General features: G+C 43.4%; 1 protein-coding gene across 1 annotated transcript in view; it reads left to right on the plus strand.

Moving 5' to 3' along the window:
- Nucleotides 1-14,213, plus strand: part of ATP8A1 (ATPase phospholipid transporting 8A1) — a 780,070-nt gene that overhangs the window by 138,552 nt on the left and 627,305 nt on the right. Inside the window, exon 4 of the mRNA XM_086963885.1 lies at nucleotides 1,451-1,549. Within this exon, the coding sequence (XP_086820011.1) occupies nucleotides 1,451-1,549 (99 nt within the window). The remainder of the gene's footprint in view (nucleotides 1-1,450; nucleotides 1,550-14,213) is intronic.

The following is a 14,213-nucleotide window of genomic DNA, read 5'->3' on the forward strand; positions in this document are numbered from 1 at the left end:
CTGATGTGAGCTCCTTTCAAACCTCTGCACAACTGCCCTCTCCTGCAGCTTACCATAAACACAGTATTTTTAGTGGCAATAACATTTGCAAGGAGGGTGAGCTAATTGCTGGATGTGTCCTCTAATCCTCCTTACCTGAGCATCTTCCCTGATAAGTTGGTGCTTCACACAATGGCTTTTTCTTACCAAACGTTTTAACACCATTTCCATGTGGGGCAATCGGTCACCTTGCCCACTTTCTGCACTCCTCTGCACCCCTCTAAATAAGAGGAGTGACTCCACTGTATGGAACCAATAAGAGAGTTGTCATTCTACTTTGACCGCACTAAAAAATTCCAGTTGGACGACCAACTCTTCATGGGGTATACTTGAGCAAAGAAAGGTTGTGCAATGCAGAAGAGAACTATCTCACGTTGGGTCATCCTCTGTATCAAAATTTGCTATAACAAATCAGCCTCCTGAAATCTTAAGGGCTCCGCCAGAGTTAAGGCTGCTAACAGGGCTTTGCAATGTGGTGTTCCAGTCCTCGAGATTTATCAGGCAGCAGCGTGGGCATCTCTGCACACGTTTACCAAACAGTACTGCCTTTTTGGATGCTCTGCCCTGGAGGAGTTCATGGTCAGAACTTGTCCGCAGTACTTCCTCGGTGGATGGTATTGCTTGGGTCCCTATTCGAAGGTAAGGAATCTGTGGCTAGATGTCTCTATCAGATGAATAGGTTACTTACCTTCGGTAATGCCTCATCTAGAAGAGAACTGATCTAGCCGTAAATTCCTTACCGAAAGACCCAACCTCCCCACACTGCGGACATGTTTTTAGGGTCAGGGCTGAACCCCTTTCAGGGCCCTGGTTCAGAATTACACCAAGGTCAGTGCAATTCATGGCTCTGTGCTTCTGGCGTAAAAAGTTGTGAAAAGTAACTTCCATCAGTGCACTAAGGTGGTGCCTATATAGGTAATGCGCACGTCACAACAGCAGAGATGACGTGTCTTGGAGCCTGCGACGCCACCTACTGGCTCACAAGGGTATTGCTCAAAGAAAAATCTTCCTGATCCAGTTTGACATCTGGCAAGTTCAAAGGTAAGGAATCTGTGGCTAGCTCATATCTCTACCGGATAAGGCATTACCGAATGTAAGTAACTTGTCCGTCAGTGTGTGTGTTTGCTGTTTACTTGGTAGGAGTTTTTTTCAACTGGAATACTGATAGGCCATCAGATTCTGTTATTAATCACCATCAGTCTTTGAGTAATATAACCTTCAGGGGAAAACATTTGAAAATGTAAAATACTAAGTTAACACGTGAAGGCAGGACTGTTGTGATTATTCTTACCTAACACACTAAAAAATTCCCAACTCTTTTTTTTCACTGACACTTTTGATAACATTTCCAGTTGAAATAATTGTTCTCTATTATTAGAAGATATCTAAAATGTATTTTCTTGTCTTGCAGCAAATTCCTGATGTATCACCTACAGGGCGTTATACAACACTGGTACCACTTTTGTTCATTTTAACTGTAGCAGCAATTAAAGAAATTATAGAAGACATTGTGAGTATACTTAGTTGTGTATCTATGTATAATTTAAATGTTATTGAAACTTGAGTTTGATGTCAACCATGCAGTTTTTATGCTTCTGTGTTGTCCCACCTGCCTTGACAAAAGGTAGGATGCAGACTATACATTTCCTCAATCAGCTGCCATTTTTCTTTGCTGTTTTTATTAAAGTAGACTGTGGTTGATAGGCTAATGTCAGTGTTTTGTCTTCATAATATTCTCCTTTTCTAACCATTAGGCGTTTTTTTCAAATGCCCCTTTGTACCTACGAATCTAGCTTGAAATTACAAAATTAAAAAGTGTGAAAACCAAGATTTTGGAAATAAATGTAATTTACTTATCCCTTACTGTAACCCTAAAACAGTGCCTAATACTTGCCCAAACTAGCAGCCTATCCTTAATGCTAATATTCATAATCGTAACCTTTACCCTCACCTTATCTTTAAAATCACTCTTATCACTAAGCTTAATCCTAAACTATTCTGTTAACGCATCAATAACCTTAACTTTGTTTCCAACAGACTACATAACCCTAGCCATATTTCTAACCCTTACCATAGCCCTAGAACAAACCCTAACCATAATCCCAATGCACACCCTTACCCTAATCCTTGACCCCAACCTATAGTTAACACTAAACTACCCCCATCCCCATTTTAAATGTGTTTACATTTATTCACAATGGTTTTGGACTACCTACTTTTTTCTAACTTTTTATTTTCTAACATTTATTTTTGAAATTTGAGTTTTCTGGCTTTGGTATTGAGAAAGTTAAACCTAATAGGAGGCCTTAGTAGTTAGTCTGTTTTTTTATTTTTTATTTTCAAGTTTATTGGTAGTTCGAAATATAATATTTCATCATCAAAATACATAAAACAATCACAATAAAAATCTAAAACAACCAGCCTAAAAATATGTACGGGATAAGCATTAAAAGTGATTAAAAAGCATATATATTAAAAAAAAGTCTATTTGCACACATTTAATCAACTGTCAAAATGCTCAGCCTGGGGGGTTTGCTATGCGGTTAGTCTCATTGCCCATGCTATGTACAAGAATTTTGACACTGCCACAACTAACATTGGCGTGTTGCTTTTACAGATTATATAAGCATCTCCCCTGAGTGCTAGGCTAAGATATCGACAAGAGGCACTTACCACCTACTTCTAGCTTTAGCATAAAGGAGACAAAAAAATAGCAGGTGTTTATCTGTTTCCATTGCAGTTTTACATTAAAAACATTGGTGTGACCCCAGGTAAGGGCCCACTCATGTGGCATTAAAAACAGGTACTCTGAGTATCCCATATCTAAATTGTGAGAAAAAAACCTGAGTGTGCGTGGGCAGGACGTATAAAGTCTGAAAAGTCTCTAGCCTTACTTCTAGATTTGAGAAGCAGAAAGATACTTGTTAGGCTGCCTGTCATATTTCAATACTCCCTAATAAGGACTGCTGTCTCATAGGACAGTTTTTTCACTAACTTTACATCACCATGACAGATAGAGCGTGGGTCTTTCCAGAATTTTTCTAGGCCCAAGTAAGACCATGGTTTTTTTCAAGGATCCCAACGACTTAATTTTAACTTTCAAATTTATCCTTAAAATATCCACTAATCCCTCTCTAAAATTGACTAATTCACTAGTACTCCAGATGTGTATCCTGTAAGCAAGGGTCTTAATGCGGCCACCACTGCAATTTCATGTATCCCTAGATCTAAGTGCAGCGGAACAAGAGGTGTGCCCTTCCCTAAGCCAATAAGGACTCTAAGGAAGTTATTTTCTGCCACACTCAGAGGCTCTGCATTGGAGTGACACCAGAGTTCAGGACCGTAAAGTGCAGCCCCCCTGGCTTGAGCCGTATAAATCTCTACTGCTGGCTGTATCGGGCCCAGTTAGTCTTCTTCGCATATTTACACCTTGCCCCTGCATTATTCTTCACCGTTGGGGTGCTTTTTATAATCTGTGATACAAAAGGGGATGATGGACGGAGTGTTTGAGCAAATCAAACACTCACCCCCAGTCAACCTATCTGGGTTTAATCCATCACCATTCTTTAGCTCACTCAGCCACCCCAGATCAGACATGGCCATATGCAAATCAGTCTGACCCTGTGCCTCATGGGAACAGTCCAGCCCGAATTGCCAAGCCATGTCTTCCCTGGACCGGAAACAGGCATCCTGGGACCGTTTTCGGAGAAGTGTGGCTCAATGGTTAGAGCGGCAGACCCTGATGCAGAGGTCTAGCCTGGGACCAGGGTTCAATTCCCCGCCTCGGCAGGTCTTGGGCTCAAAATTCCACGGACCTGATAATTCTCGCCTCGGTGCCTATTCCAATCATAGAGTCCCACTCTGCAACTGTGGGCAATAGCTTGCTTAATCTCCACAACGGCCCCCACAACGCTAAGGATGCCTGGCCTTCACCCTGGGGGTGCCCAGGAGTGGACGCCTCACAGGGAAAGCCAAGACAGGTTCCACAGCGGTTTTCGTACCAGCGCCTTGAGACCCTTGCGGGTGAGTAGTGCGCTATACAAGTATCAATGTAAAATTTTTTACCATTTATAATTCTCATCAGCCAGGCTATCTTGAATCTAGTGGCCGTGAGCAAGGGACTCACGTCTGAGGATACCCTGCCAACTTAGGGCGAACAAAGCGATACAAAAGGGGTGGGATAGACGGAGCGTTTGAGCAAATCAAACACTCACCCCCAGTCAACTGATCTGGGTTTAATCCATCACCATTCTTTAGCTCATTCAGCCACCCCAGTTCAGACATGGCCATATGCAAATCAGTCTGACCCTGTGCCTCATGGGAACAGTCCAGTCCGAACTGCCAAGCCATGTCTTCCCTGGACCGGAAAAAAGCATCCTGGGACCGCTTTCGGATTCATAATCCTCATCAGCCAGGCTATCTTGAATCCAGTGGCCAAGTGAGCAAGGGACTCACGTCTGAGCATACCCTGCCAACTTAGGGCGAACAAAGCGATACAAAGGGGATGATGATGGTTCCCAAGACCCAGCGTCAGCTTCTCTAATACTAAATAGTGAAACTCATGCACTCTTTCTTGGGTTTCACTATTTACTTAAATACTCCCTCTCACCTTGCTGCTCCTAGTGTAGGTCATAAATGTTGTTTTAGAGGTGATCATTTCAAGACTATACTGTACGCAAAACTGATTGAATCTATCATCCAAGTTTTGGGGGCCCATCCTAGTTTTGGACAACAAACGCTTGTCTTCTGCAAACAGAAGTGCAGGGATTTTTTTCTCCTGCCATGGAAAAGGGCCGGGGGGGCATTTACACAATTCTGCAGATAGCTAACACAATTGTTGATATTTAGGAGAAAAAGAGTTGGAGCAAGAACGCACTCTTGACTCAGACCGTGATTGACTGGGATAGGGTCAGTCGGTTCCCCACTCGGACCACACCTATCTCTAGCAAAATTGCCTTTGTGGAGTAGGATAATTATATAAAGCAGATTGGGGGGGTAACCCCCCATCTCAAAGTACACCCCACAATTTCTCTCTAGACACCAAATCAAAAGCGGCAGGTAGATCAACAGACACCAAAAAAGGTCGCCTTTGGCCAGGTCCTCCATTCGACAAGGAGTTATGGAAGGCCTGGTCAACTCACTGGTCTTGTGCCTAAAGCCTGTCTGCAGGTTTGAAAGGATGTGGTTTTCTTCACATTAATGTAGGAGCTGCTCCAAAACCTGTGTACTGAGGATTTTCTGCGGGTTGTCTATAAGGGTGATTCGGTGATAATTTGAGGGGATAGTAAGGTTTACCTTTTATGTAAATAGGGGCAATCTCAGTGCACCTACAGGACAAAGAGATGGCTCTTCTTTTATTGTTGCATTTGATACACGGTGTATGTAAGTTCCCCACATAGCTTAGTCAGATTTAAAAAGATCAGCAGGGACCTTGTCAAGCTCCGGTGCCTAACCCTGCCCAAATGAAACCACTGCATGGGCAGTTTCTTCTAGGTAAAAAAACTATTGGGCGCCGGTTGTAGTTTAACTGGAAGCTGGCATCTTTAGTGACAACCACTTCCTTTACATCTCGTGATGGTGAGTGCAGATTTCTAAACTGAGCAACACATTCACAGGGTGGATTGAGGACTCGGTTGGTTTGCTTTTTCTCTCGTTACCCAAACTAGCTAGTGACCAGAATTTCTTCTGGTCCTTGGTTGTTACTACACCCAAAAGCTCTGTAAAGATGGGCATTCAGTTGTAGAAGTAATACTTTATTCCAAATTACTGGCACGGTACAGGAAACAGTGCTGACCCTCCGACCAGCATCCACTCAACCGTCAAACCTCCCACGTCAAGTCACGAACATTATACCCATGCTCTACATGCCGAACCTCGTGCAGCAGGCACGAGGACGCAAGTCACCACACATCCCCCCTCTTTTAATAAATATAACAAGAAATAAGAAAGTAAGATCTTTCAATGAGAATCTAGATGCACAAAGAAATGGTACTCCTATTTAAATCCCTCATGTCCACACATAACCTGAGGTAACCGTTGGCCTTCCTGGCAATCACCAAGGGAGAAACCCATTCAGATGCTTCTACTCTCTCAATAACTCCTTCTAAACACATTCTATCTAATTCACTCTTGACTTTATCCCTCAAGGCTAAAGGAATGCTCCTAATGTTGTGTACTTGTGGTACCACATCTCTCTTGAGCATATTCTTATGTCGAAAACTCTTCAACTCACCAATAGCTCTTGTAAACACTTTGGGTTACATATTAAGAATTTCATGTTCTAATTCACTTTGTTGTACAACTAATACAGGTTCAGGATTATTTGGGTTTAAAATAATCCTCAACTTTCCTTAATCCCCCCCAGCCGAGAAGAGATGGTTCTGTAGCACCTACAAAAAGTTTCACCTAGCTTCCCTGTTTTTGAATGTAAAATTAAGCACCTTAACTCTTAGCATCTTGATGTCGTCGCCAGTGAAAGTTTTAGGGGAAACCTCAGTGGGATCTAGAACATTCGCTAAAACCGGAACACATTTTTCTTTCCAAACTTTCTCATTCACAATTGTATAAGGTGATCCTGAATCCAAGGTAACAGTGATCAGAATGCCATCCATGACAATCTCACATTTGGGTTTTTCTTACTTTGTTCACCTAAATTAGAAACTCCCTCGTCAATGTTATTGATACACAGGTTTACCTCATCTTCAGAAGATTCATCAGAATCAGACGAGTGGTCTGGTGTAAGAAGGTTCTTGTAGCTTTTCTCTCGTCTAGACATTTTTGAAAATGACCTACCAGACCACAACTTGATCAGTTTTGGTACCTTGCAGAGCATTTTTTATAGTTGGCTAAATGCCCTTTGTTGCCACATCTAAAACACCTGGCAGTAAATGTAGGACGATCAAACCGTTCAGGGTGGTATTTTGAGTGGTTAATTGCATTTAACCCCCTTTCTTTTTTTTTTTTTTTGTACAATTTTGCTATACTTTTGGATATATCCTTCATCTGTACTTTGGCTACCACCGTTTTCTCTAAGTCATCACATACTTTCTTACCCTTCTGCATAACTACAGCTCTGGCATATCTACTCATTAATTCTGCTTTCTTCACTGCATTTATAACATCTTGTAAAGATGATTCATCCATTGTCCAAAGTTTATCTTGAATATTGGTATTGGAGCAACACATGACAATCTGGTCTCCTATGAATTCATCATGTAAATTGTCAAATCTACATGTTTATGCCTTGTTTTTTAAAGCAGCTACATAATCCTCCACTGGGTCTTCTTTTTCTAGCCTTCTCCTAAAAACTTTGTATCGAACAACTGAAACACATACGGTATGATTGAAGTACCTGTCGAGATCTTCTAGTGCATGCTCAGACACATTACCTTGGTCTTCTTGTCTGACCTTCTTTTGTATACGGTTGTAAATTTTCAACCCACAAAGCAATGTAGTAAAAAAATATGTCATCGTTTCTGGCGTTAATTCCTCGTCATCAGAAAAGGTGTAGATCTAGTTAGCAAAATGTTCCTTCCATTCATTCCATTTTAGTCTGGGTTCCCCTTTTCCTGCTAAAAATGCTTGTGGTGGTGACAAGTTCCAAATATTTATGGATATCAAAAGGAGACTAGCTCTAGAATGGGTTAATCTGACATTAATATGATAGATTACTATTAATTACATAGCGACTCAGTATTGTCTTGCCAAGTGGCAGTGGCACCTGTTGGGTGTCTTTAGAAAGCCCTCACCCACCAACCTAGTTGGTGGCATGCTTCATCATCGGGCCCACCCAGTGACACCTAGCGTGTCCCGGGTGTGCTTCGACGCCTGATTACAGCGGAGCAGGTATGTCACTGTGTGTGCGGTGTAGGGTGTTAAGGTATGTGAAATTAAAACGGCTTGGCGGATGGTCCCTGGGGTGAGGATACTTTATTAAAAGGGCCTCCGTCAGCGGTTAAAAATAAGGCTGTGGGACGTTAGAGGCGGGTTACGACCTCCTACGTCCTTAAGTTGTCAACATGTTTCAGCCAGTGCCTTATACTAATCTGGCTTTCTTCAGGACAATAAAATATGTGTGGGTTAAAATAGGGGTTGTGTAGTGTAGTCTATGTGTCTACACGCCCTAAAGTGTATCTAACTGTGAGAGGGGGGATTCCCTTCTCAAGATCACGCTTTCAATGCTTGTTTTTAGCTCCAAGGTTATTGAAGTGGCAGGGTGAGGCCAGGATTTCTGGCCAGCACCAGCGTGGGACCTGTTGTGCCTCCTTCGCAGAACCGGAGGGAAGGGAATCCCCCCTCTCACAGTTAGATACACTTTAGGGCGTGTAGACACATAGACTACACTACACAACCCCTATTTTAACCCACACATATTTTATTGTCCTGAAGAAAGCCAGATTAGTATAAGGCACTGGCTGAAACATGTTGACAACTTAAGGACGTAGGAGGTCGTAACCCGCCTCTAACGTCCCACAGCCTTATTTTTAACCGCTGACGGAGGCCCTTTTAATAAAGTATCCTCACCCCAGGGACCATCCGCCAAGCCGTTTTAATTTCACATACCTTAACACCCTACACCGCACACACAGTGACATACCTGCTCCGCTGTAATCAGGCGTCGAAGCACACCCGGGACACGCTAGGTGTCACTGGGTGGGCCCGATGATGAAGCATGCCACCAACTAGGTTGGTGGGTGAGGGCTTTCTAAAGACACCCAACAGGTGCCACTGCCACTTGGCAAGACAATACTGAGTCGCTATGTAATTAATAGTAATCTATCATATTAATGTCAGATTAACCCATTCTAGAGCTAGTCTCCTTTTGATATCCATACATATAAACCGGGGATCTGGACTAGCTTTCTGGTCCTCTCTCTCCCTCTTGATTCTCGCAAGTTCCAAATATTGCCAGAAGCCATACTAGAGAAAGTGTAAAGAAAGTGTCTAAACAACAAAAAAATAAAATTATATTTATATATATATATATATATATATATATATATATATATATATATATATATATATATATATATATATATATATATATTACGTATCCCGCTTTCTAATTGCGCTGCAACGAATTCCGCCAGCCAGCAAAGGAAACTCGGACGCGGACCAGATAGGCTTCTGTTTTCTTTATTACAGAGGTACAGTCAAAGACGTTTCGGCTCAACGGAGCCTTGTTCACATGACAACGTTTTGATCGTAGAACAGCCCTTTTAAAGTGCTAGTGACGATAAACAATAAGTTACACCTGTGAATTCCATTAGCATGGATATGGAAAAAATACTTTCTGCTATTGAACGGTAGAATTAGCTTTTACATGAAACACATTGAATATTGGTAAAATACCCAAGCTATAACCTACGTCATGAATATATACAATTGGATGCTAATATGAATAAATTAATCATGGCAACAACAATAACTGTAAAATACATGTTAAAACAACAGGTTTGACTATGATTAAAAACATGAGGGCATACGAGAAATATATAGAATAAAGTGCGAGTGCATAACTATACATTGTAGATAGTCTTTTTAAATATGTGCAAATATCGCAAAATGTGCAATTAGAAGCAAAATGTTAAGCATTTTGTCTACAACAGAACATGTGCAAAATATGCCAATCTTTCTCCTTCCAGGGCTCAGTATTGCTGCTGAAACCCAGACCTCATGTTTTATAGTAAAAACCCGTCATAATGCAGTTTATCTATGCCTGCCCAGCCGTGTAGGTTCATAATCCATTATTATCTATTCAAGTTTGAAATATGTGATTCTTGTCAAGTCTTTTTTCTTTTACAAATCATTTCAAGAAAGTATTGAGACCAGAGGTACATGCTATCGTTAAAAAATAGTGATAACCTTAACCAAAATGATAAAACTAAACAATGTTGATAAGTGCATGGTGAATATATAAAATCATTGTTGATGGCTTATCTATAAGCAGCAGCTAAAGTCGGTCAGATTTTAGGACTATTTATTCTGTCGCAGCCAATTCATGGTACCTGCACGAGTTCCACCCAGCCGGGCTACCCTCCAGTACAGCTACCATGAAGAGGAGACATTAATAGGTATATATATATATCTGCAGACCAAAGAGTGTCAAGAAAGTAGTGTAAATATAATTGCACAATGCAAAATTTTCCAGCACAACTTCCTTTATACTTTGTGTTGGAAATGGTCCTTTTTGCAGGGTTATTCCCAAACTTTTTGCTACTTCCTCCTTTATTTTTCCTGACCCGTGGTTGTTGGCAATAGGACTCTGGGCACTTTACCAATGCTGATCAGTGCTAAAGCGCATATGCCCTCTGAGTAAATTGTGATTGGTTATCCATGATTGGCATATTTGTGTTACCAGGAAGTCCCTAGTAAAATGCACTGTGTGCCAGGTCTGGTGATTCAAATGCTACTAGTGGGCCTGCCACCCACATGAGTAGCCCTAAAATGGTGTCTCAAGCCTGCCACTGCAGTGCCTGTGTGCAGTTGCTAACTGCCATGCTGACCTGACCAGTAACCCCACTGACCAGGCCTACCCCTTCCCTTTCTGTGCACATTGGTCACTCCTATGGAAAGCCCAAGGTACCCCCTTGGGCAGGGTGCAGTATATGTGGAAGGTAGTGCAGGTGACATGCTCTGGTAGTGAATTACAGCCATTTTCGTGTTTCACTATTGTAAGACTATCTTGCCCATAGGCTATCATGGGAAATGCTGGCTACAGTGGCTACCTGCATATCTTCCCATAGGCGCAAGATAGGACATAAAAGTCTGGTATCCCTGAACTCAGAATTTAAGAAACACCTCTTTTAGGAAAGGTGGTTTTTAAATCCTGTGTTTGAGAACAGCACTTTTAGAAAGTGGCTGTTCTCTTGTCTGACCTTTCTGTGTGCCTTGGCCTGTTTGTGAATTGACTGTCTGGTTTGTGAGTGGCAGTGGCTGGGTGGCTCCCAGAGGCTGAGTGTGCCATCCCTGGGCTGAATAGCTCCATCTGCATCTTGAGTGGTGGGAGGGGATAGCACCAGGGCCTGAATAGGGCTGTGCCTGCCTTCCACAATGCTGGCTCCACCTCCTGCTGGGCGGATGACGACCCTGCCCCTCTCTCTGAAAGGAAAGGAGAAGCCAGGAAAACAAAGTGCTCAAGGAACACCCAGAACTGGTTCAGCCCGGGCTCAGAGCCCTCCTGAACAAAGGGAACAAAGACTTTTAGGAGTATAAGTACAGGACCCCTGACTACAGAAAATTAGATCATCCTGGAATCAAGAAGGAACCTCTATCAAGGAGAAAGCTGAAAGACTGAAGAAGGAAGACTGTGCTCCTGTTGCTTTGCTGGACTGACCTGCAGTCCACTGTCAAGGAGAGTGGAAGGACTTTGCTTTGTGCTGTGTCCCCTTGCTTGGAGGAATCTCCAAGGGCCTGAAGAAGAGCTGGCTCCCTGTTAAGAAGTCCCAGGAACAAAAGGACTTCACCCCCAGCTTCCCTGAACTCTGCTGAGAGAGTTCTGTCCTTCCTAGAGTGCTTGGGCCAGTTGTGGTGCCTCTGGAAGTTGTACCTGTGTTGGGAAGCTGGAAACCAAGATTTTAAAGACTTTCTAAAAAGTTTTAACGCATCGCTCGCTTGCGGAGTGCATCCTCGTCAGTGCGAGGAAATTCCCGCAGCTACGAAGACCGAGATCATCGCAGCGCCTGTTGCCGCTGCCAGAGTTGTTGCATCCTTCGTTTGCGGGACTCGCCAGTCCGGTGCGGGAAGATTGCCATCACTGCGAGTATCAAGGATAATACAATCCGAATAAATATAGACCAAAATTGAAATCTATATTTTGCTGTCCAGCCGGACAGATTTTAATAGCATAAATAGTTATATATATCCAAGCTGTAAAGCAATTACCAAGCGGGACACAGCCTGTGTCCAGCTATCACATATGTGAAAACATATGACATACATATAAGGCAAAAGAAAGGGCAGTCTGTAAATACTTCACAATTATAACAGACGATGGTAAAAATACACTTTTTGTGATCTTTTCAATACATTATAAAAGTCATCAAGTGTATATTGTCGACGACGTTTCGATCCCTGTTTAGTATGGGATCATCATCATGACTTATAAATGCATGCCTCGATGTAAAGAAAAAAGACAGGGTCGTCTAAAATAACAAGGTCCGGAGACTGTTTCATATGAGGACCACTTGAACGTTCGCGGAGGAGGAACAGGTCCGGATTCGGATTGTCCTATCCTTGCTAATGTTTGGGACCACTGTCTTCTGAAACATTATACTCCCAAAGGTCCCAGACCAATTGCTACTTTTGGGTTCCGCTGTTCCCTGTAACAATCACTGCGAGTATCATCGCAGAGCCTGTCGTCACTGGGTGAGATTGTCGCACTGCTTCCTTGCGGACCGCATCACGACACTGCGAGAGTCGTCGCAGAGCCCTCGCATAGAGGGGCCGCGAGAGGAGAAGATTGACGTTGAGCCGCACATCGTTGCCCCACCGGAGATCGTTGCTGCCCCGAAAATCGTGGCATCGTACCTTTCACGAGCCGCTTCCACCAAAACCTCTGCACCGGAATCCACGCAAGGTATCGCATCCTTCCCCATACAGACCGGAGTCACCGCAACATTCCGCTACATCCAGCGGGGTTGTCGCATCGCCTCCCTAGGGTCTCAGGAGTGCTGCATCGCTTGCTTTTCACCGCTACAGCTTTCACTTGGAACTTTTGTCGCAACTAAAGGAACTGTTGGCCAAAACGTGGTGCAACTGTGGATTATTTTAACGCAGCCATAAGAACTCATTTGAAACCATATTCTTGAACTGTGTATGTTGGATTTTTGGCGTTTTGGTCTTGTGTAGTTTAGATTAAATACCTTTATATTTCTAAACTGTTGTGGAGTCAGTTTGTGGTGTTTTCACTGTGTTACTGTGAGTGTTGGTACAAATATTTTGCACATTGCCTTCGATAAGCCTGACTGCTCGTGCCAAGCTACCAAGGGGGTGAACAGGGGTTATCTGAAGAGTGTTTCCTCCTTACCCTGACTAGAAGCAAGGGTCCCTATCTGGACAGTGGTACCTACCCAGGGGCGGCTGCTCCATAGGGGCGTTGGGGCAGTGCCCCCCAAAAGAATCGGGCAACAGAAGAACAGAAATGTAAGCAGACAAATTGACAGTTTACAATTCGTCTGTTTACATTTCCGGGCCGCCTGTGCACTTCACTTTTGAAAGTGCTCAGTTCACGCACAGCGCACGCAGGCAGAGACGAGCAGGAGTTCCGAAGATGGTCTGCGCATCTGAGAGAGGAGCGTTGCCCCTCACTCACATTCACAAACCATAGGTATGCTGCGCATGCCCAGTGTAGTGCAGCAGTTTGAAGATAGGCTCCTGCTCGGGCGGTGATGCGTTTTACGCAAAGTCGCCCCATGCCCTAATAAATGGCAGGACAGAGTAAACAAGGTTCAGTCGACTGGCACCCCGTCGCATCCAGTCTCCTAATTGGCAAAAGAAAAGAGCGAGGAGAAGTTACTTCCACCACGCGAAGCAGAGGAGACGTGATGCACCGCAGGACCGGAGCCGGAGGGGATGCCTGGTAAGTTCTTTTATACATTCAATTATCCCCTCCCCCAGCCCCCCCCCACCCCCAGCTCCTCCCCCCAACTCCCCTCCCCCCAACTTCCCCCCCACGAGTCATGCCGGTCGTGTTCTGGGTTGAATGTGTGCATACAAATACAATTGACATGCACCTTTGTCTTTGTGTGAGCACTCTGAAGCCACAGCCAACGCTTGTTTGTTATCTCCCATCACGTCTGGGCATTCACGAGACACGACCCTCCCACTGGTGCTCGCACCACACCGCACACTGCCCTTGTCTCTGCCCCACTCATCAGACTAAGATACAAACGTTTATTGGTCTGTAACAGAGGGGTTAAAACAGGGGGCTGGAAAAGGGTTATTTTACCACACAGGGACTCTGTCACGAAAGCGATCGTATTTGACTTTTTTTGTGTGTCTAACCTCCTGGGTCACTTCATTAACACAGCAAGTTAACTTAGAAAAACGATCCAGGTACAGTTTTAATAAACTGTAATCTGGCTGATTATTAGAAAAAGGAGCAGTGTCTATCAAAATATAGCATTCAGATAATTTTGATTTATATATTTGAGTATTCAGTTTTACAGATGTTT

This window comes from Lissotriton vulgaris, chromosome 3_1 (genome assembly GCF_964263255.1).
Source record: "Lissotriton vulgaris chromosome 3_1, aLisVul1.2, whole genome shotgun sequence".
Lineage (NCBI taxonomy): Eukaryota > Metazoa > Chordata > Amphibia > Caudata > Salamandridae > Lissotriton > Lissotriton vulgaris.